The sequence below is a fragment of the Anomaloglossus baeobatrachus genome, chromosome 3 (assembly GCF_048569485.1).
Source record: "Anomaloglossus baeobatrachus isolate aAnoBae1 chromosome 3, aAnoBae1.hap1, whole genome shotgun sequence".
NCBI classification, from domain to species: Eukaryota; Metazoa; Chordata; class Amphibia; order Anura; family Aromobatidae; genus Anomaloglossus; species Anomaloglossus baeobatrachus.
In genome coordinates, this window is record NC_134355.1 from 180,861,828 (window position 1) to 180,886,805 (window position 24,978).

The following is a 24,978-nucleotide window of genomic DNA, read 5'->3' on the forward strand; positions in this document are numbered from 1 at the left end:
AGGTATATTTTTTTCTGGCGTTTTATTTTTTCTACACAGACAGAGTCACTGAGCTCAGTTATAGGCTGCAGTGTTGCTGACTACGGATGAGCGATTACTACACTGCTCAAGTGCTCTTTACTCTAGTCGAGCAGGTCTCAAGACGCTCGGACAGGCTCAAGTAACAAGTAACATGAAAGTCAATTATTGGCCAGGTTACCACACAGCATCCGAAAATGTTTTATTCCCAGTGATAGCCATTCAGAAACTGCAAGCGGCTCACATCATTCACTTAACCCCTTCACCCCCGGGCGCTTCCAGAGAGCCATAACTTTATTTTTTTCATCACTATTGCCATATGAGGGCTTATTTTTTGCAGGACGAGTTTTACTTTTGAGTGAAAAATTTTACTATATATTGTACTGGAAAACTGGGAAAGAAATTTCAAATCTGGAGAAATTGTGAAAAAAGTGAAATTCCACAATGTTTGGTTTTTTTTTTAATTTTTTATTCAGTATGTTCACTATATAGTAAAACTGACAGGTCAATAGGAAGCTTCACGACGGTACGAGTTCATAGATACCAAACATGTATACTTTTCCTTTTACCTAAGTGGTAAAAAAAAATTCAGACTTTGTCCAAAGAAAGAATTGTGCTTTTGTCGCCATTTTCCGATGAGCTTTCTCATTTTTCAGGATCCAGGGTCTATTTCTTGCATCTTGAGCTGACGTTTTCAATTATACCATTTTTGCACAGATGTTTTTCGCCTGTTATTGCATTTTAATGCAATGTTGCCGCGATAAAAAAAAAAACAATTTTGGCTTTTGGACTTTTTTTCCTGCTATGCCGTGTACTGATCAGGTTAATTGATTTTATATTTTGATAGATCGGATATCTCTGAATGTGGCGATACCAAATATGTGTGCATTTTTTAAATTGTTTTAATTTCAATTGGGCAAAAAAGGGGTGATTTGACTTTTTTTATTTTTATATTGTTTTTTTATTTTTTATAACCTTTTCTTTTTACAATTTTTATTGATTTTACTAGTATAGTCCCTAGGGGGCTACAGCATCACTCTGTTCAGGAGAAATGCAGTGTTCCTGTGAGCACCGATGCTTTGCTGACTCACAGGAAGTGACCGATGACATCTGACCCTGCGCTGTCTTGGTAACACATTGGTGGCCCGTGATGGCCACGGTGCTTTAAATTGCAGTTTCAGTGTTTGACAACTTGATCAAAGGGGTTACAGGAGCGGGTGGATCTCTGATCCACCCATGCTTATTAGCCGCACATGTCCGCTGATCAGATTAGCAGACATGGGCAGGGATTACCACTGCCAGAGCCCACAGTATCCAAGAGAACACAACCAATGACATAATAGTATGTCAATGGTCGCGAAGGGGTTAAGGGAGCCTACTCTCTGTTGGATTGTTCATGAACGACTTATCCAAGCACCTGCAATACTTCACAGAGCAAAATGAGTACCCGAGCACCCCAATGATCGATCAAGTATCGAGCACGCTCGCTCATCATTGATCACATCCACACTGTTTATTAACTATTTTTGTGTGGTATGGCTTATTTCAGTGACTTTCAAACATAGGTAAATCATATCAACCTAAGTTTATCACTAATAAAGTACAATATGTCACAAAAACCACTATCTGAATCAGTGGGATACATAGAAGTGGTCCAGAGTTATTACTACTGGTCACATCTCACATGTGAAACCTTTGGACTGATCAGGACGGTGAAAAGAAAGAAATTGCTTATATAACAAACAATCGTATTAAAAACAGGTAGCATTTCTTATCAAATCATTTAACGAGACACAGTAAATAATGACAAACTATTTTTAAGCTGATTTTTTTTTAAACTCTTTTAATTACAATACATAATAACATAACAAACATTTATTTACTCTTAAAACCCACTATAGCCTTATGGCTACATGCCTATAATAACATAATATAGCACAACAGAAAGGTAAACACTACTCATCACTTTTTAACTGTCCAAATCAACTGAGGTGTGTTTCCTCATCCTTGAATGTCTATGGCCAGAGGTCATCCCTTTAATGTTAGGAACTGAACTAAAGGGGGTCTCCAATGTCTCCAAACCTTTCTTTCTGCCGATGAAAATACCGGCCATGCACAGTCATGACAAAAGTAAGGGCATGTTTATTTGTGGGGTTTGTTCAGCGTTTTGGCTGCATATTTTAGGCCGTGTATCAATTCTTTCGATTTTCTTTTTGCAACTCTTTTTACACTGCAAAGGTACATGTATACACGCAACAAAAGTGTGGGTTATGTACTCTAGCAGAAAACAAAAAAAAACGCCAAGTGTGAACATACCCTAGATAAAGCAAAAGAAAGATTGTCACAGGGCACAGAAAAGATTTCTTGGCATAGAGCTGCCCTACATATTGGCTTATTGCATAGAAAACCCCAAATATTGTTACCCGTACAACTTAAAGGGAAAACGATGAGAATTGCTAACTAAAATGTGCCACAATTATGGATCACATTGCCCTTCCCCTCCAAAAAAGAAATCTTGATAATACCATGGGCCACATGTATTATGTGTAAGACACTATGGCCCCGGTGTCTTTATGGAATGTGCCATTATTTTACAGTGAAACATTAATGTACAGTTAGAATAGTCAGAAGTAACAGAAAGGACCAGAATCTATCTAACCAAATGTACCCAACATGTAGAATGGGAAAAATCTGGAACGGCTTCTGTCATCAGGTCCGCCTCAATACCCAATGTTTTCATCAAACACTGGAAAAAATGACTAATCACTCAGATTGAGCTATTTTCTTTTCCAATTCAGACAAGGTTTTCATAAACTGACCATGCATGAATCTGATCTGAAAGTGGGAAACAAGAAAAAAAAAGAATGTTAGGCATCTTAAGTGAAAAGAAGCACAATATTTTAGGGAATTTCTTAGCAGGATTTCAGCCCCCAAAGTATTTACCGTATTTTCCTGATTATAAGACGCACCCCCAAATTTGGTGAAAGAAAAGAGAATTTTTTTTTTAAATGTAAAATGGGGTCCATCTTCTAATGCCAGTGTCCGTCTAACAAATCATATAGGGTATATGTCTCTCATAGCCCCCCATCCTAAAATTAGCCCCCCTTAATCTGGATATGGCCCTCTTATATTGAATATAGCCCCTTTGTGCTGGGACACATCCCTCAGTGATGCCACATATCCCCCATTGATGACACACATCCCCTATTGCTGGCACATGTCCCCTATTTATGGCACATGTTCCCCTGTGCTGGCACGCGTCCCGTCCCGTATTGCTGGCAGCCTGGCACAAGTCTCCTATTGCTGGCACACATCCCCTATAGCTTGCACACGTCCCCTACAGCTGGCACAGGTCTCCTATAGCTGGCACACGTCTCCTATAGCTGGCACACGTCTCCTATAGCTGGCACATGTCTCCTATGGATGGCACATGTTTCTCTGTGCTGCCCATGGCCCCCTACGTGTGGCACACGTCCCCCTGTGCTGCCCATTGCCCCTTATTGATGGCACATGTCCCCCTGTGCTGCCCATGGCCCCCTATGGATTGCACATGTTCCCCTGTGCTGCCCATGGGCCTCTATGGATTGCACACATCCCCCTGTGCTGCCCATGGCCCCTATAGATGGCACACCTCCCCTGTGTTTGATATGGCCCCCATATGTGCTGCCCATGGCCACTATAGATGGCACACCTCCCCTGTGTTAGATATGGCCCCCATACTGCTGCCCATAGTAAAATAAAACACTCTTTCCTTACCTTCTCAGCGCTGTCCCTCCTCGTGTCTCACTCCGTGCTGCTGCTCTTCCTCCACTTCGTGGTTCTGGTGCCGGTCATGTGATCGGCACAGCAGAGTGATATCATCTCTGCGTGCCTGATGACAGCGGCAGCAGAGACATCGGGAGATCAGCGCTGGAGGTAAGTAAAGCTTTTTTTATTTTACTATGGGCAGCAGTATGGGGGCCATATCTAACACAGAGGGGATCATGTGCCATCAAAGGGGGCACAGGCAGATATAATATGCGCCACTGCCCCAGCCCATCGCCGCGGTGCGGTTTCAGCACCACGGTGATGGACAGCGGCAATGCATATTATATGAGCGGGAGCAGGAGATCAAAGGCTCCCTCCTGCAGCTTTGACCAGCCCCCAGCACCGCTCCAGAGCTGCCCCCACCTCCCATGGACCATGCAGTATATTCGGATTATAAGACATACCCCCTACTTTCCCCCAAAATTTGGGGGAACAAAAGTGCGTCTTCTAAAGCGAAAAATACGGTATATGCACATGTAGCTCTTTCAAAAAGCAATCCAACAATATCTTAACATGGTCAGTCCCTTCGTTGTGTTACTAATAAATTAGTGTTTGAATTAATATGAAGATAAGGCATTAGAGCCTCCGTCACTCCAGCTCTATTCCCCGCCCAGCACAGCCTTCTACTGCTTGACTGACGGATTCTTTTCCCAAAGTTACACAGTATAGAAGCTATAAGTCAAGTATAAGGAGGCAGTGCTGGGTGGGGAATAGAGCTGGAGTGAGAGGCTTTCAATTTGCAGCGTCATTTCCATATCAAATGAAACGCGGATTTCTCAGTAATGAAGGCACAGACTGGCCATGTAATGGTATTGCTGGACTTGTCTTTGAAAGCGTTATGTGCACATATAAACAGTTTGGGGGGTGAAATCCTGCTGACATATATTCCTAGAAATAACTTTTTCCAAACAGGTTGCAGCAGAAATGTGACCGCTACAGCACGAGCCTAGATCAGCCAATTACTGGGCCCAGAGGTGTATACAGCACAAGTCCACTTTTATTTACATGCATCTAGGCAAACAATGGTTAGAAATACTGGAGTCACAGAGCAGAAGATGCAGTAAAACAAGCAGGAGACTGTACAATAGGACCATAATAACTCACCAGTAAGGCTATGTGCCCACGCTAGAATGTCCCTGCGGATTTTTTTGCCTGAAAATCCGCGACTTTCGCGGCAAATCCGCACCCGCGGATTTGCCGCGGATTTTGATGCGGATTTTTTTTTTTTTTTTCCCCATTCAAAGCCAAAAATCCGCACCAAATCTGCACCAAACAATTGACATGCTGCAGATTTTTCCGGATCAAAATCCGCGGCAAATCCGCCGCGGAAAAATCCGCAGCATGGGCACAGCATTTCCAAAATGCCATTGAAATGGCTTGGAAGTGCTGCTGCTGCAGATTTTCGGCAAATCCGCGGTAAATCCGCGGCAAAATCCGCGGTAAATCCGCGGTAAATCCTGTAGCGTGGGCACATAGCCTAAGGACTACACATCAGCATGTTATTAATAGGTTACCAGTAGTCAGCACACCAGAATCTATAGATAAGATAATGACAGCCTGGAGATGTATTACATATAGTGTATTTCAGAGAAACACAGGCTTCTCCCAATGAAGGGTCTTACTAAAGTGTGTTGGGGCTGGCGCCATTCCATAGGTGGATGAGCTTGTAGCGTTAGGCTTGTTAGCGCATAATGCATCTATCTTTACGATAACTTTTTGATATTAGGTTACACGCCTGATACCATGGCCTTTGTATGGCCTGTGTTTATCCAATTCAAATATTGTATTTCAGCCTATACAGCAGCAATAATTCCACAGAGCTTTACAGACATGATCATCACTGTCCCCATTGGGGCTCACAGTTGCCTATCACCATGTCTTTGGATTGAGGGAGGAAACCCAAGCAAACATGGGGAGAACATACAAACTCTCACAGATGTTGTCCTTGGTGGGATTTGAACCCAGGACCTCAGCGCTGCAAGATGGCAGTGCTAACCACTGAGCCACTATGCTGCCCGCAGGATGTTGGTATTTGGTGATAGCGGCAGAACTATTAGGCCCCTTTCACATTGCGTTTTCACCTATGTTCACTGGTCTTGTCAAGGCATCGGTCCAAACCCCCCTCCCCTCTCAAAACGTGTTTCGGACGCATGCGCCGACGGGGTCATTGACTATTATGGAGCAGACTCCGTAAGCGTGTGCTCTGTCTTGCACCATCTTCCTGCAATGCCCTGAACATGAGGTAAGGGACATAGTGACTCAGAAGAACCATACTATTATTACACCTATTACATATTGGGATAGGATCTTGGAGATGGGAATAACCCTTTAATTTTAATCTAAACAATATGAGAAATTGAAGAGGGAGAAGAAACCTACGACAAATACTGTAGAATAGTTTCTCCATTTGGTATCAATACCTTGTTTTTGTGCCTGATACACACACACACACTCCATGAAGGTGTGTTCCCGGTGTGAAGTGAAATTCCCCGCAGGTCTCTACATTAATTATCGGATCACTCATAGTTCCAGTAATTTTATCATTGATAGCTGCGCTACATTGTTAAGTTTCCCCTTGTACCTTTTTCAGTTGTTTCTCCATGCCATCAACATCTGCATGTCTTTTCTTCTTTCTTCCTCTTTGTTTAGCAGTGTTGGCAAAACTATAACTGGAAAAAAAGACTATTATTATTAGTAACATACTAATTATTGCAACCAGACGAAGATTACCAGAAAATGAGAATTCCACAATGCCTAGTTGGACGTCTCGAGTCAGCACTAAAGTCCCCTTACAGATTTAGGGTACGGTCTCAAGCTCAGTGTTTGTTGACTTTTTGACAATTTCTGCACCAATTCCACATATGAGTTTACCTGCGTTTTTTGACTCTATAAATGTTAGTTGAAAAGCAGGCAGCAGAGCAGACAGGAGGTTGCCCAAAGCAAAGAAATAAGTGTATTATTACAGATTACTGTGCTTCACCATCTCATAAGAAACACTATAACCGACCACATCCCATTACACACAAACGTATACAAAACACACACACAAAAAATATAAAGATATCGATAGATGATAGAAATATATTGGATAGAATAAATAGAGACATAGATATCAAATTTCACAACCCCAATACAAATTATACACTTGCACCTTATACTCGATTTCATGGCACTAAAGCAGGGGTCTCAAACACGCGGCCTGCGGCCCCTCAGGCTGCTTCGTGCGGCCCCCAGGCCCGTGCCCCTGTTCAATATCGTGGCAGGTGCAGGGGCCGCTGCCACTGTCTGCGATTTATGTCAGATGAATGTTTTGCTGGCGCTGCGCTCTCGCGCCGGCAACACAATCATCTGACATAAATCACTGACAGTGGCTGCGACCCCTGCGCCGGCTGCAATAGTGAACAGGGGCACGGGCCTGGGGGCCGCACAAAGCAGAGATGAGGCAGCCGAGGGAACGCGGGACACGTGAGAAGAATGGTGTTTTTTGCTTTTTGTGTGTGTGTATGTGAAGGACGACACATTAACCCCTTAGCGACCTATGACATACTGGGTATGTCATGGCTCCCTGGAACTTGAGGACCCATGACATACCCAGTACGTCATGGCGAAATCGCGGCCCCCGGAGCCCCGGTGGCTGCGATCGCTGCAAATACCTTAGATTCGGGGAGGAGGGGATCTCTGGCTGACCTCAGGAGGGGTGGTGTCTCCTCCCCGAACCTACGGAGGCTGTGATTGGCTGACAAACGCCGCTCAGCCAATCACAGCCACTGTAATGTTTCAGCCACTGTAATGTTTTAGCCATTGAAAATGGTTGAAACATTGAAATCCTGCCATGGTCAGTGCAGCTGTAGCACTGATGATTGGCTGGAGCTGGGTGACCTCAGTTTCACCCACTCCCAGCTCTGATTTGAGAGACCGGCCATGTGACCGATCTCTCCAATCACTGTGGATCTGGGGCCAGAGACCGCGCCCCTCAGCTTCACTCCGGCGTCTGTGGAATGTGAGGGGAGCGATCAGTAAGTTATAGCCACTGCCCCCCCCATTACTACAGGATGGGGATAAAGTGCGCACATTACTATGGCATGGGGACATTACTATAGGATGGGGACATTGCAAGGATGGGGACAAGGTGAACACATTACCATAGGATGGGGACTAGGATGGGCACAGTACTACAGGATAGGGACATTACTACAAGGGGACAAGGATGAGAAACATTACTATAGAATAGGGATAATGCTGGGGACATTACTATAGGATGGGCACATTACTATAGAATAGGGATATTACTATAGGATGGGACAGTACTATAGGATGGGGACATTGCAACAAGGGGACAAGGATGGGGAACATTACTATAAGATGGGGGACAAGGATGAACACATTAGTACAGGATGGGCACATTACGATAAGATGGGGACAAGGCTGGGGACATTACTATAGGATGGGGATAAGGATAGGCACATTAGTACAGGATGGGCACATTACGATAAGATGGGGACAAGGCTGGGAACATTACTATAGGATGGGGATAAGGATGGGCACATTACTACAAGATGGGGACTAAGATGGGGCACAATACTACAAGGGGACAAGGATGGGCACGTTACAACAAGATGGGGAACATTACTAAAAGATGTTGGTCAAAATTTCTATATAGTGCTAATTGTAAGACTATTAGTTATAAGAAAGGAATAAAATGTAAAAAAAAAATATTTTTTTTTTTAGATTTAAACAAAGAATGTGCACGTTTTCTATAATAAACAAGTGAAAATGTTCAAAATCAGTGATCCAAAGGTGTGTAAAAAAATAATTATATTATATCTGGTACCAATAAAAATGTCACTTTGTCCTGCAAAGAATGCGGCCCCCCCAAATTATTTTTTTCCTCTATGCGGCCCATACACCCAGCCGAGTTTGAGACCCCTGCACTAAAGGGTGTTTAGTCTTGTTTAACCTAATAAAGCAAACAGCTGCAAGCTGATATCAAACTGGGAAAGTCCATGGTTATTGGTCCCTTCCAAGCCACCCCAGAAGTGCCACATCATATTAGATGCACCATTTCTAACACTTCGCCTCGGCTCTTCCCAATTGCCCTGGTGCTTTCGCAATTGGGGTAAGTTAGGGTTCATGTCAGCTGTGGAGTGTCAGCTAGCATCAAGCCCTGGTGTTAGTAATGGAGAGGATTCAATCAGACAACTCATTACTAACCCAGTAAGTGTACCGTTAAAAAAACACTAAAAAATATTTTAACTTAAAAAAAACCACTCCCATAATAAACTGTGTAAGTAAAAAGAACAAAATATATATATTTTGTTTGAAAAACAACACTCCCTCACACTTTCCCTGGTTCACCATGTTATTAAAAACCACCATAGTCCAGGGATTCCAACGTAGATCGCAAACAGAAACCTGAACAACATAAAGAGAGTAAAAACAAGAGAGACTTTCCCTTGTTCATCAATTTATTAGAAAGCAAAGTTTCCAGGTTCGGGATAGTTCAACATTCCCACAATGTTCCTTGATTACCTAGATCAAAGGCTATGGAGGCTTTGAGCAGCAGCCAGTCAGGAACGTCACCGATCATTACTCTGATAAGCAGTGATGCCAACAGTTCAACAGAGTGATGAGCTGTGATGTTCCTGATGACACCGCTCATCAGTGTCCCGGGTCTAGAGGAGTGCAGCGGGAGCCGGGATTGGCTGCTGCTCAAAGTCTATGGAGCATCTTTCTGATCTTTCTTGCTTTTAGATGTCTCTTTTTATGCCTTTTAAGTTTCCATTTGTGTACTATGTCAGAATGCCTGGACTATGGCAGACTTGCATGTTTTTTTGTTTTTTTTTTAAATGGTGAACCAGGGAAAGTGTGGGGGAGTATTTGTCAAATAAAATATGTGTTTTTTTTGTTTTATTTTGTTTTTTCACTTACAAGGTTTGTAATGGGGGTGTCTGATAAATGCCTCTCCATTGCTAACACCAGGGCTTGATGCCAGCTGACACAACACAGCTGACATCAACCCTAACTACCATTACCCTGATAGTATTAGCCCCAGTTGTCTGCTTTACCTTTGGTTATCATATGCAGCAGTCTTGAAATTGCCAAACTTTTGAAGCGTGATCACCAAACAATCAAGCGTTTCATGGCAAATAGCCAGCAAGGTCGCCAGAAGCATGTTGGGCACAAAAGGCGCAAAATAACTGCCCATGAATTGAGGAAAATCAAGCATGAAGCAGCCAAGATGCCATTTGCCAACAGTTTGGCTATATTTCAGAGCTGCAACGTTACTGGAGTATCAAAAAGCACAAGGTATGCCATACTCAGGGACATGGCCAAGGTAAGGAAGGCTGAAAAACACCCACCTTTGAACAAGAAACGTAAGATGAAACGTCAAAACTGGGCCAAGGAATATCTTAAGACTGATTTTTCAAAGGTTTTATGGACTGATGAAATGAGAGGGACTCTTGATGGGCCAGATGGATGGATCAGTAAAGGGCAGAGAGCTCCACTCCGACTCAGACGCCAGCAAGGTGGAGGTGGGGTACTGGTATGGGCTGGTATCATCAAAGATGAACTTGTGGGACCTTTTCGGGTTGAGGATGGAGTGAAGCTCAACTCCCAGACCTACTGCCTGGAAGACAACTTCTTCAAGCAGTGGTACAGGAAGAAGTCGGTATCGTTCAAGAAAAACATGATTTTCATGCAGGACAATGCTCCATCACATGCATCCAACTACTCCACAGCGTGGCTGGCCAGTAAAGGTCTAAAAGATGAAAAAATAATGACATGGCCCCCTTGTTCACCTGATCTGAACCCCATAGAGAACCTGTGGTCCTTCATAAAATGTGAGATCTACAGGGAGGGAAAACAGTGTCTGGGAGGCTGTGGTGGCTGCTGCATGCAATGTTGATTGTAAACAGATCAAGCAACTGACAGAATCTATAGATGGTAGGTTGTTGAGTGTCATCATAAAGAGAGGTGGCCACTAATTTTTGGGAGTTTTGTTTTTGCTTGTCAGAAATGTTTATTTCTAAATTTTGTGCAGTTATATTGGTTTACCTGGTGAAAATAAACAAATGAGATGAGAATATATTTGGTTTTTATTAAGCTGCCTAATAATTCTGCACAGTAATAGTTACCTGAAAAAACAGATATTCTAAGATAGCCAAATCTAAAAAAAAAAAAAAACCCAATCCAACTTCCAAAAATATTAAGCTTTGATATTTATGAGTCTTTTAGGTTGATTGAGAACATAGTTGTTAGTCAACAATAAAAAAAATCCTCTAAAATACAACTTGCCTAATAATTCTGCACACAGCGTATAAAGCAACGCAAAGACTCCTGAACAGACCCTCAACCCTTTATTGGGGCTTGGGAGAGGGAATTGGTCAGTCAAATATCAGATGAGAATTGGCAAAAAGCATTCATATTATCCCACAAATTATCCATTACTTGCTTTGCTCAGGAGAAAAATCAGAAGATTGTATCTATACGGTACCGATGTCCCACTAGGCTACACAAGGTCTTGCCCTCAGTGTCAGACTTGTGCTGGCGGTGTGGCATTGCAGCTGGGTCTATGCTACATATACAGTTAGGTCCAGAAATATTTGGACAGTGACACAATTTTCGCGAGTTGGGCTCTGCATGCCACCACATTGGATTTGAAATGAAACCTCTACAACAGAATTCAAGTGCAGATTGTAACGTTTAATTTGAAGGTTTGAACAAAAATATCTGATAGAAATTGTAGGAATTGTACACATTTCTTTACAAACACTCCACATTTTAGGAGGTCAAAAGTAATTGGACAAATAAACCAAACCCAAACAAAATATTTTTATTTTCAATATTTTGTTGCGAATCCTTTGGAGGCAATCACTGCCTTAAGTCTGGAACCCATGGACATCACCAAACGCTGGGTTTCCTCCTTCTTAATGCTTTGCCAGGCCTTTACAGCCGCAGCCTTCAGGTCTTGCTTGTTTGTGGGTCTTTCCGTCTTAAGTCTGGATTTGAGCAAGTGAAATGCATGCTCAATTGGGTTAAGATCTGGTGATTGACTTGGCCATTGCAGAATGTTCCACTTTTTAGCACTCATGAACTCCTGGGTAGCTTTGGCTGTATGCTTGGGGTCATTGTCCATCTGTACTATGAAGCGCCGTCCGATCAACTTTGCGGCATTTGGCTGAATCTGGGCTGAAAGTATATCCCGGTACACTTCAGAATTCATCCGGCTACTCTTGTCTGCTGTTATGTCATCAATAAACACAAGTGACCCAGTGCCATTGAAAGCCATGCATGCCCATGTCATCACGTTGCCTCCACCATGTTTTACAAAGGATGTGGTGTGCCTTGGATCATGTGCCGTTCCCTTTCTTCTCCAAACTTTTTTCTTCCCATCATTCTGGTACAGGTTGATCTTTGTCTCATCTGTCCATAGAATACTTTTCCAGAACTGAGCTGGCTTCATGAGGTGTTTTTCAGCAAATTTAACTCTGGCCTGTCTATTTTTGGAATTGATGAATGGTTTGCATCTAGATGTGAACCCTTTGTATTTACTTTCATGGAGTCTTCTCTTTACAGTTGACTTAGAGACAGATACACCTACTTCACTGAGAGTGTTCTGGACTTCAGTTGATGTTGTGAACGGGTTCTTCTTCACCAAAGAAAGTATGCGGCGATCATCCACCACTGTTGTCATCCGTGGACGCCCAGGCCTTTTTGAGTTCCCAAGCTCACCAGTCAATTCCTTTTTTCTCAGAATGTACCCGACTGTTGATTTTGCTACTCCAAGCATGTCTGCTATCTCTCTGATGGATTTTTTCTTTTTTTTCAGCCTCAGGATGTTCTGCTTCACCTCAATTGAGAGTTCCTTAGACCGCATGTTGTCTGGTCACAGCAACAGCTTCCAAATGCAAAACCACACACCTGTAATCAACCCCAGACCTTTTAACTACTTCATTGATTACAGGTTAATGAGGGAGACGCCTTCAGAGTTAATTGCAGCCCTTAGAGTCCCTTGTCCAATTACTTTTGGTCCCTTGAAAAAGAGGAGGCTATGCATTACAGAGCTATGATTCCTAAACCCTTTCTCCGATTTGTATGTGAAAACTCTCATATTGCAGCTGGGAGTGTGCACTTTCAGCCCATATTATATATATAATTGTATTTCTGAACATGTTTTTGTAAACAGCTAAAATAACAAAACTTGTGTCACTGTCCAAATATTTCTGGACCTAACTGTATGGTGGGAATATACATTGTTTATGGAATTCAATGTTCTCGGACACTGCAGTGATAAAGTCTTCTAGGGGAACTAGTAAAATAAAAAAAAAATGTTAAAAAAAAGTTTTAAAAATATGAATCAAGAAACCCTAAAAGTTCAAATCACTCCCCTTTCGCCCCAATGAAAATAAAACAGTTGAAAAAATAAAAAAAATACACATATATTTGGTATTGCCGCGATCAGAAATGCCCAATCTACCATAATATAAAATCAATTAATCTGATCGGTACATGGCGGGGTAAGAAAAAAATTCCAAATGACAAAATTACGTTTCTTGGTTGCCGCAAAAAAATTTAAAATACAATAACAAGAAATTAAAATGTAACATCTGCACAAAAATAGCGTTATTAAAAACATCGGCTCAAGACACAAAAAAAAAAAAAGCAGAAACTGAGCCCCAGATCCCAAAAAATGAAAACGCTATGGGTCTTGGATAATGGCGAAAAAAACACTACTCTTTTTGAACAAACATGAATTTTTTTAACCCCTTAGATAAAAGTAAAAGTATACATGTTTGGTATCTATGAACTCGTAACGACGTGAGGTATCACACTGACATATAAGTTTTACCATATAGTGAACACTGAATAAAAGACCCCAAAAACTATCATGCAATTGCACTTTTTTTTGCAGTTTTACCGTACTTAGATTTTTTTTCCTGTTTTCCAGTACACTATATGGTAAAACTTCAAAAATCTTTCAAAAGTACAACTCGTCCCGCAAAAAATAAGCTCTCATATGGCAATATTGACTGAAATAAGAATTATTCTTACCGATAATTCGCTTTCTAGGACCTTCCACGACAGCATAGGAGGTTGTCTCTCCACGCCCTAATTGGGACAGGAAGTTCAAGAGGTTTAAAAGGACCCTCCCACCTCCCATAGCCAGTGTCTTACAAAGAATCCATAGCATATGAGAAGTACTACACATTCAGGAATACATGAATACATAGGGGAGGGAATTACCTGCTGTCGTGGAAGGTCCTAGAAAGCGAATTATCGGTAAGAATAATTCTTATTTCTCTAGTCCCTTCCACGACAGCATAGGAGGAATACCAAAGAATTGATACCTAGGGGGGGACCACAGCCTGCAGGACCCTCCTGCCAAAGGCCAAATCCCTGTTGGAATCCAGATCCAACCGATAATGCTTCGTGAAAGTATGGAGCGAAGACCACGTAGCCGCCTTGCAGATCTGCTCAGGGGAGGCCCCTGCCCGTTCGGCCCAGGAGGCAGAGGTAGCCCTGGTGGAGTGCGCCGTGAATCCAGTAGGTGGAGAGAGATGCTGAGCGAGGTATGCATCTCTAGTTGCCCGCACAATCCAGTTGGCGACGGTACTCTTAGCCACCTTCTTGCCCTTATTGCGGCCAAAGGGCTGGATGAACAGGTTAGAATCAAGGCGCCAAGAAGCAGTAACCTCTAGGTAGTGCAACACTATCCGACGGACATCCAAAGAATGAAACACTTCCTCACCCGGAGTCCGAGGATTCTGACAGAAGGAAGGCAGGACGATGGACTGCGAACGGTGAAAATCCGAAACCACCTTGGGAAGGAAGGAAGGGTCCAGCTGAAAAACAATGCTGTCATCTCTGACGGTCAGGTAAGGTTCCCTAACAGACAAAGCCTGAAGTTCGCCGACTCTGCGAGCTGATGTAATAGCCACAAGAAAGGCAGTCTTGTGAGAAAGGGAACGAATGTTACAAGAGCACAGAGGTTCAAACGGAGACTGAGATAGACCTGTAAGGACCGTATTGAGATCCCAGCGAGGCGTCAGGACCCTCTGACGTGGACAGAGTCTACTAGCGGACACAAAGAGCCGACGGATCCAACGATGATCTGCCAGAGCCGTGTCAAAGACTGCACTGAGTGCTGACACCTGAACTTTCAGGGTGCTAGGCCTAAGCCCTAAGTCTAACCCACTCTGGAGAAAGTCCAGAATCTGCGCAATATTTGGTCGAAGAGGGTCAGGAGGCCGAGAACCACACCAGGAGGAAAATCTCTTCCAGATTTTGTTGTATATACTATGAGTCACAGGTTTACGGTTCTTCTGTAGTGTAGCCACAACTTTGTCAGAAAGCCCTTGGGCCTTCAGTGCCCGGGCCTCAGAAGCCAGGCAGCCAAGTTGAGTTTCTGGGGAGCCGGATGGAAAATCGGACCCTGTGACAGTAAGCTGGGGTCCGAACCTAAGAGGACTGGGCCGTCGATTCCTAGCGTCATGACCAGGCTGTACCAACTCCTCCGGGGCCACAGAGGGGCTACCAGTATGGTTGGGACCCCCTCGTCTCTGATCTTCCTCAGGGCCCGTGCGTGAAGAGGAAGAGGGGGGAATGCGTAAACGAGGCGAAAGGACCATCTGTGGCAGAAAGCGTCTACCCCTAACGCCCCGTCCCTTGGGTTCAGGGAGAAATATGTTGCGACCTTGCGATTCCCTGCCGAGGCAAAGAGGTCTACCTCTGGTGCACCCCACCTTGCCACTAGAGAGCAGAACACCGCCTGATCCAGGCTCCATTCCCCTGGATGAACATCCCGACGACTCAGGAAATCCGCCTGAAGATTGAGGGAGCCCTTCAGATGGACCGCAGAAAGGGAGAGCAGAGATTGTTCTGCCCATTGAAAGATTCGGGAGGATACCGACTTCAGGGCGCCTGAGCCTGTACTGCCCTGATGGCGGAGATGTGCCACTGTTGTGACATTGTCTGAATATACCAGGACGTGAGAGTCCCGGACGAAGTCCTGAGCCGCAAGGAGGGCTTCCCTGACTGCCCTGAGCTCCCGGTAGTTGGATGATTGGGAGCTGACGTAAGGACTCCAGACCCCTTGAATTGGGGAATTTGCCACCATTGCCCCCCATCCTCGTAGGCTGGCATCTGTGGTCAGTGTAACCAGGGGTTTCTGAGTCCAGGCAACCCCCACCTGCAGGTTGGCGGGACTCAGCCACCAGAGAAGGGATGAGGAGACGGACTCCGAGAGGCGAAACCGTCTGTTTAGGGATGACGGGAGTCTGTCCCAATGTGCCAGGATATGATCCTGGAGACACCGAGAATGGGCCTGAGCCCACCTGACTGAAGGAATGCAGGATGTCATGGAACCCAGAGCTGACATAGCCGCTCGAAGCGTCGGGCGAGCCTGCCTGCGGAGCTTTGATATTTTGGCTAACAGAGCTATCCTGTGGCCCTCTGGGAGAAAAGATGCCTGTCTGTCGGAGTCCAGCAGCACTCCGAGAAACTGCCGAGTGGAGGAGGGGGTTAACTGTGATTTTTTGAGATTGGGAATCCATCCCAGAGACCGAAGGATTCCCAAAGACCTTTCCACATGGCTCCGGAGGGTTGGAGCAGATGGAGCCATGAGAAGAAAGTCGTCCAAATATGGAACCAGACAGATACCCTGCAATCTCATGAAGGCGACCACCTCTGCCATGATCTTGGAAAAGATCCTTGGAGCTGAGGAGATCCCGAAGGGAAGTACATTGAATTGGAAATGAAGTACTTCCTCCCTGTGAAGCACCGCAAACCTGAGGTATTGCCTGTGTCCCGGATGGACGGGTACATGGAAGTAGGCGTCTTTCAGATCTATAGAGGCCATCTGATGGTGTAGACCTATCAGGGGAATAGCTGATTTCACTGACTCCATCTTGAACCGCCGGTACCTGACCTGACGGTTTAGACGTTTTAAATTGATAATTATACGGACGTCGCCGGATGGCTTCTTGACCAGGAAGAGACGGGAGTAGTGTCCTACCCCTTCTTCCTGACTCGGGACTGGGGAAACTACCCCCGAGTGCACTAGCTCTATAATCTTTGTGTACAACAGAGCCTGTGAACCCGGTGACGCCAGCGCAGTGACTCGGAGACCCGGAAGAGGGGGGGAAAGGAATTCTATGAGAAGACCATCCGAGATGATCTTCAGAACCCATTGGCAGGTGGTTATGGACTGCCACTGGGGAAGAAACGCTGAGAGTCTTCCCCCCACCCGGGACGAGTCACTGTTTGTCCTGCTGTGGACGTTGCTGATGGGGAGGGATGAGGATGTTTCTCCCTCTACCTTTGGGATAGCTCCACCTGCCAGCCTTCCCTTTCCCTCTGGGCTGGGATGCCTGAGGCATCGAGGGACGAAAGGACCGCTTCCTGTTAGGTCTAGGATCGGGCAAGGCCTTACGATCGGTCGCCTTGTCCAGGATATCATCCAGGGCAGGCCCAAACACTAAATCCCCTTTAAACGGAAGTGAACAAAGCCTCATTTTGGAGGTGGAGTCTCCGCTCCAGGCCTTAAGCCAGAGGGCACGTCGGGCAGAGTTAGAAAGCACCGAGGTCCTGGCTGCCAGGCGGACAGATTCCACCGAGGTATCTGCCAGAAAACAGGTAGCCTTCCTAAGCAAGGGAAGGGATTCCAGTAATTCCTCCCTAGGGGTCCCTTGGGAAATATGAGCCTCCAACTGGTCTAACCACCTAATTAGGGACCTGGATACACAGGTGGAGGCAATGTTGGCTTGAATAGAGGAAGACGATGCCTCCCAGGACCGCTTCATCAGGCCCTCTACCTTCCTATCCATTTGATCCTTCAGTTGGGAAGTATCCTCAAAGGGAAGAGCCGTTTGCTTAGCTACCCTAGCCACCTGAACGTCTACTCTTGGGATCTCCCAATGTAGTCCCGAAGGTTCCAGAGGAAACCGGCGTCTAAGGTCACTCCGTACCCGCCTCTCAGGACATTCCCATTCCTGAGAAACAATATCCAATATATTGGCATGAACTGGGAATCCCAACTGTTTGACTGACTTCAGGCCAGCAAACATTTCGTCCTGGATTGAAGGAAGAGACTGCACTTCCTCTAAACCCATAGTGCTCCGAACTGCCTCAATAAGATCCCCCAACTCTTCTGAGTGAAAAAGAAAGGACTGGTCAGACCCCCCAGATGGAAATCCTTCATCAGGACCCTCAGAGGTGGAATCAGCGTCCTCCTGATCAGAAGGGGTCGACTGGAGTCTCCTCTTTTTTGGAGGAGAGGGTCCAGTAGCAGGGCCAGGAGCAGGGCCAGGAGCAGGGCCAGGAACAGGGCCAGGCACAGGGCCAGGAACAGGGCCAGGCACAGGGAGAGAAGCCAGTGAGGCCCTAATCTCCTGTTTCATCATGGACCGCAACTCATCTATCAGAGATGGTTGTTCGGCCCTAATAACCTGGTCCGTACATTGCTGGCAAAGCTTTTTATCCCATACTGCAGGGAGCTTCTTTATACAGATGGGACATTTTTTAATTTTGTCCACTCTGTCAGGTCTATCAGGCTTATCGGACTTGTCAGTTTTTTCTGACTTCTCAGGCTTCTCTGATTTCTCATTTCTGTCAGTTTTCTTGGTGGCCTTGTCCTCCTAGAAAACACAGAGCAGAGAGCCATAATCACTGATGAGACCTATGTCCGAGGGACCAGACCCCTCCATACTCACAGTAGCAGGGGGCACACTGGGTTCTGCAGAGGCAGCTGCAGCGGAAGACATGACAGGGAGCACGGTCTTACCATGATCTGATGTCTTCGTGGCAGCCCTTATGGACAAGGGCCTGCCTCCCCAGTGACGGTGCACGTTTCCCCGCCTCCCGCATCCGGTCCTGGGCAGGTCGAGTCGCAGTCGGCGTGCCTCCACGCTGCCTCCGCAAACCGGAAGCGCTCGACCGGAAGTCCACAAGACCAGAAGTCCCGCCTCCGGGAGCACTTCCGGATCGCTCCGGCAGCGTGCATGCGGGAGGCGGCCGGCGGCTCAGGGAGGACGCCGGCCGGGGAGCTCAACAGCCTGCATCACCCCTCAGGAGGATCCGGAAGGCTGGAGCAGCGGTCCCCCACAGCGTGAGGGAACAGCAAGGGAGGAGCGGTGAAGGCCCGACCGATGCCGTCCGGCTGAAGGTAATAGGGGGGAAAAAAAAAAAAAAAAAATATACTGCAGTTCGCCGGCCACCACAGCATAGGAGAAAAAACAAAACCTCTCCATGCCCCATGGGGACAGAAAAGACACTGGCTATGGGAGGTGGGAGGGTCCTTTTAAACCTCTTGAACTTCCTGTCCCAATTAGGGCGTGGAGAGACAACCTCCTATGCTGTCGTGGAAGGGACTAGAGAAAAGAAGGGAATTTTGTTTAATTACCGTAAATTCCTTTTCTTCTAGCTCCAATTGGGAGACCCAGACAATTGGGTGTATAGCTTCTGCCTCCGGAGGCCACACAAAGTATTACACTTAAAAGTGTAAAGCCCCTCCCCTTCTGCCTATACACCCCCCGTGCCTCACGGGCTCCTCAGTTTTGGTGCAAAAGCAAGAAGGAGGAAAGTTATAAATTGGTTTAAAGTAAATTCAATCCGAAGAAATTTCGGAGAACTGAAACCATTGAACATGAACAACATGTGTACACAAAGAACAACAGCCCGAAGGGAACAGGGGCGGGTGCTGGGTCTCCCAATTGGAGCTAGAAGAAAAGGAATTTACGGTAAGTAAACAAAATTCCCTTCTTCTTTGTCGCTCCATTGGGAGACCCAGACAATTGGGACGTCCAAAAGCACTCCCTGGGTGGGTAAGTAAAACCTCGAAATAGAGCCGTAAAACGGCCCCTTCCTACAGGTGGGCAACCGCCGCCTGAAGGACTTGCCTACCTAGGCTGGCATCTGCCGAAGCATAGGTATGCACCTGATAGTGTTTCGTGAAAGTGTGCAGGCTCGACCAGGTAGCTGCCTGACACACCTGCTGAGCCGTAGCCTGGTGCCGCAAGGCCCAGGACGCACCCACGGCTCTGGTAGAATGGGCCCTTAGCCCTGAGGGAACCGGAAGCCCAGAAGATCGGTAGGCTTCGAGAATAGGTTCCTTGATCCACCGAGCCAGGGTTGATTTGGAAGCCTGTGACCCTTTACGCTGGCCAGCGACAAGGACAAAGAGTGCATCCGAGCGGCGCAGGGGCGGCGTACGAGAAATGTAGAGTCTGAGTGCTCTCACCAGATCTAACAAGTGCAAATCCTTTTCACATTGGTGAACTGGATGAGGACAAAAAGAGGGTAAGGAGATATCCTGATTGAGATGAAAGGGGGATACCACCTTAGGGAGAAATTCTGGAACCGGACGCAGAACCACCTTGTCCTGGTGAAACACCAGGAAAGGGGCTTTGCATGACAGCGCTGCTAGCTCAGACACTCTCCGAAGTGATGTGACTGCTGCTAGGAAGGCCACTTTCTGCGAAAGGCGTGAGAGAGGAATATCCCTCATTGGCTCGAAAGGTGGTTTCTGAAGAGCCATCAGCACCCTGTTCAGATCCCAGGGTTCTAACGGCCGCTTGTAAGGAGGGACTATGTGACAAACCCCCTGCAGGAACGTGCGGACCTGTGGAAGTCTGGCTAGGCGCTTCTGAAAGAACACAGAGAGCGCTGAGACTTGTCCCTTAAGGGAGCCGAGCGACAAACCTTTTTCCAATCCGGATTGAAGGAAGGAAAGGAAAGTGGGCAAGGCAAATGGCCAGGGAGAAAAACCCTGATCAGAGCACCAAGATAAGAATATCCTCCACGTCCTGTGGTAGATCTTGGCGGACGTTGGTTTCCTAGCCTGTCTCATAGTGGCAATGACCTCTTGAGATAACCCTGAAGATGCTAGGATCCAGGACTCAATGGCCACACAGTCAGGTTGAGGGCCGCAGAATTCAGATGGAAAAACGGTCCTTGAGACAGCAAGTCTGGTCGGTCTGGTAGTGCCCACGGTTGGCCCACCGTGAGATGCCACAGATCCGGGTACCACGACCTCCTCGGCCAGTCTGGAGCGACGAGGATGGCGCGGCGGCAGTCGGACCTGATCTTGCGTAACACTCTGGGCAACAGTGCCAGAGGAGGAAACACATAAGGGAGTTGAAACTGCGACCAATCCTGAACTAAAGCGTCTGCCGCCAGAGCTCTGTGATCTTGAGACCGTGCCATGAATGTCGGGACCTTGTGGTTGTGCCGGGACGCCATTAGGTCGACGTCCGGCATCCCCCAGCGGCAACAGATCTCCTGAAACACGTCCGGGTGAAGGGACCATTCCCCTGCGTCCATGCCCTGGCGACTGAGAAAGTCTGCTTCCCAGTTTTCTAAGCCCGGGATGTGAACTGCGGATATGGTGGAGGCTGTGGCTTCCACCCATAGCAGAATCCGCCGGACTTCCTGGAAGGCTTGCCGACTGCGTGTTCCGCCTTGGTGGTTGATGTAAGCCACCGCTGTGGAGTTGTCCGACTGAATTCGGATCTGCTTGCCTTCCAGCCACGGCTGGAACGCCTTTAGGGCAAGATACACTGCCCTTATCTCCAGAACATTGATCTGAAGGGAGGACTCTGGCTGAGTCCAAGTACCCTGAGCTCTGTGGTGGAGAAAGACCGCTCCCCACCCTGACAGGCTCGCGTCCGTCGTGACCACAGCCCAGGATGGGGGCAGGAAGGATTTCCCCTTTGACAGAGAAGTGGGAAGAAGCCACCACTGAAGGGAAGCCTTGGCTGCCCGAGACAGGGAGACGTTCCTGTCGAGGGACGTCGACTTCCTGTCCCATTTGCGGAGAATGTCCCATTGAAGTGGACGCAGATGAAACTGCGCAAACGGAACTGCCTCCATTGCTGCTACCATCTTCCCTAGGAAGTGCATGAGGCGCCGCAAGGGGTGTGACTGGCCTTGAAGGAGAGATTGCACCCCTGTCTGCAGTGAACGCTGTTTGTCCAGCGGAAGTTTCACTATCGCTGAGAGAGTATGAAACTCCATGCCAAGATATGTCAGTGATTGGGCCGGTGTCAGATTTGACTTTGGAAAATTGATGATCCATCCGAAACTCTGGAGAGTCTCTAGAGCAATGCTCAGGCTGTGTTGGCATGCCACTTGAGAGGGTGCCTTGACAAGCAGATCGTCTAAGTAAGGGATCACCGAGTGTCCCTGAGAGTGCAGAACTGCTACTACTGTTGCCATGACCTTGGTGAAGACCCGTGGGGCTGTCGCCAAGCCGAAAGGCAGTGCCACGAACTGAAGGTGTTCGTCCCCTATGGCGAAACGCAGGAAGCGCTGATGCTCTGGAGCAATCGGTACGTGGAGATAAGCATCTTTGATGTCGATTGATGCTAGAAAATCTCCTTGGGACATTGAGGCGATGACGGAGCGGAGCGATTCCATCCGGAACCGCCTGGTTTTTACATGTTTGTTGAGCAGTTTTAGGTCCAGAACAGGACGGAAGGATCCGTCCTTTTTCGGCACCACGAACAAGTTGGAGTAAAAACCGTGACCCTGTTGCTGAAAAGGAACAGGGATCACCACTCCTTCTGCCTTCAGAGTGCACACCGCCTGAAGAAGAGCATCGGCTCGCTCGGGGGGCGGTGATGTTCTGAAGAACCGAGTCGGAGGACGAGAGTTGAACTCTATCCTGTAACCGTGAGACAGAATGTCTCTCACCCAACGGTCTTTTACCTGTGGCAGCCAGGCGTCGCAAAAGCGGGAAAGCCTGCCACCGACCGAGGATGCGGTTTGGGGAGGCCGAAAGTCATGAGGAGGCCGCTTTGGGAGCGGTTCCCCCGGCGGTCTTTTTAGGACGTGACTTAGACCGCCATGAATCGGAGTTCCTCTGATCCTTCTGAGGCCTTTTGGACGAGGAGAATTGAGACCTGCCCGCGGACCGAAAGGACCGAAACCTCGATTGTACCTTCCGTGGTTGAGGTCTGTTTGGTTTGGACTGGGGTAAGGATGAGTCCTTTCCCTTGGATTGTTTAATGATTTCATCCAATCGCTCACCAAACAGACGGTCGCCAGAAAATGGCAAACCGGTTAAGAACTTTTTGGAAGCAGAGTCTGCCTTCCATTCACGTAGCCACATGGCCCTGCGGACTGCCACCGAATTGGCGGATGCTACCGCCGTACGACTCGCAGAGTCCAGGACAGCATTAATGGCGTAGGACGCAAACGCCGACGCCTGAGAGGTTAAGGACACCACTTGCGGAGCAGACGTACGTGTGACTGCATTAATCTGCGCATGACAAGCTGAGATAGCTTGGAGTGCCCATACGGCTGCGAATGCTGGAGCAAAAGACGCGCCGATAGCTTCATAGATGGATTTCAACCAGAGCTCCATCTGTCTGTCAGTGGCATCTTTGAGTGAAGCCCCATCTTCCACTGCAACTATGGATCTAGCCGCCAGTCTGGAGACTGGAGGATCCACCTTGGGACACTGAGCCCAGCCCTTGACAACGTCAGGGGGGAAGGGATAACGTGTATCCTTAAGGCGCTTGGAAAAACGCTTATCTGGACAAGCTCGGTGTTTCTGGACTGCCTCTCTGAAGTCAGAGTGATCCAGAAACGTACTCAATGTACGCTTGGGAAACCTGAAACGGAATTTCTCCTGCTGAGAAGCTGACTCCTCAATTGGAGGAGCTGGGGGAGAAATATCCAACACCTGATTGATGGTCGCTATAAGGTCATTCACTATGGCGTCACCTTCAGGTGTATCTAGGTTGAGAGCGGCATCAGGATCAGAATCCTGATCTGCTACCTCCGCTTCATCATCCAGAGAGTCCTCCTGCTGAGACTCCGAACAGTGTGATGAGGTCAAGGGAATTTCCCAGCGAGCCCGTTTAGGCGGCCTGGGACTGCGGTCCGTGTCAGAGACCTCACCCTGGGACCTATGGGTCACCCCAGGAGCACTTTGCTGCTCCAACTGAGGGGGGCCTGGGGTCAATGATTGAACAGTGCCCGTGGCCTGAGTCACCGGTCTGGACTGTAAGGCTTCTAGTATCTTAGCAGACCATTTATCCATACTCTCAGACAGTTTGTCAGCAAATACTGCAAACTCCGTCCCTGTCACCTGGACAGTGGTAGCAGGTGGTTCCACCTGGGCCACCAGTAGCAGAGGCTCCGGCTGAGTAAGTGCCACAGGGGCCGAGCATTGCACACAATGAGGATCGGTGGAACCTGCCGGTAGTATAGCCGCACATGAGGTACAGGTTGCAAAGTAAGCCTGTGCTTTGGCACCCTTGCTTTTTGCGGACGACATGCTGTTGTCCCCTCTGAGTACAATCCAGGAGGGTATATAGCCAAAAATCAACAGTGCGACCGTACAGTGTAAATGTATAGCATATAAGCATATATATATATGTACACTTCGGCACTCAGTGGGGCCAGCACCCAGGTGCTGCTTACCGACCGCTCAAAGCGGTTGTGTGATCACCAGATTCCCTGCCTGGGCCTCCCAGAGCCGTGTTGTCTCTCCTCTCCAGCGTCAGAAGTGCTGACAGGAATGGCTGCCGGCGTTCTGTGGGGAGGAGGGGGCCGTGGGCGTGCCCTAGAAAGTGCGGGAATCTGATGCCCCACTGAGCTGAGTGAGGGGGGAGGAGGATACAGAGTATGCTCCAGCCCTCAGCGCTGACGTCCTGTGCAGCGTCCCGCCCTTCCCCTGACTGGCAGGCCTGGGGGCGGGAATATGCGATACTAGGCCGCAAAAGCCGGGGACTAAAGTTATAAGCGCGGCCGGCAAATAAGCGCGGCCGGCGCGGTAGTCCCCGGCGCACTAACACACCCAGCAGTGCTGCAGTGTGTATGGCACAAGCGCTCCACGCGCGGTCCCCCAGGGGGACACAGAGTACCTCACAGTAGCAGGGCCTTGTCCCTGACGATACCAGGCTCCTGTCCAGCAGATTCCCCAGGGGCTGCGGAGGGAGCACGGTCTCAGTGCCTGAAGACCGATTAGGATCCCACTTCACCCAGAGCCCATTAAGGGATGGGGAAGGAAAACAGCATGTGGCTCCCGCCTGTGTACCCGCAATGGGTACCTCAACCTTAACAGCACCGCCGACCAGAATGGGGTGAGAAGGGAGCATGCTGGGGGCCCTGTTATGGGCCCTCTTTTCTTCCATCCGACCTAGTCAG

The 24,978-nt window shown here is 47.6% G+C and overlaps 1 protein-coding gene across 1 annotated transcript in view; it reads right to left on the reverse strand.

The window, feature by feature from the left end:
- Positions 1–1,862: 1,862 nt before the first annotated feature.
- The window catches only part of LOC142297194 (protein Mis18-alpha-like), a 70,661-nt gene continuing 47,545 nt past the window's right edge, over positions 1,863–24,978 (reverse strand). The window contains exons 4-5 of the mRNA XM_075341459.1: positions 6,407–6,494; positions 1,863–2,853 (exon numbers count right to left, since the gene is read on the reverse strand). Coding sequence (XP_075197574.1) covers positions 2,782–2,853; positions 6,407–6,494 — 160 coding nt within the window. The 3' untranslated portion in view covers positions 1,863–2,781. The remainder of the gene's footprint in view (positions 2,854–6,406; positions 6,495–24,978) is intronic.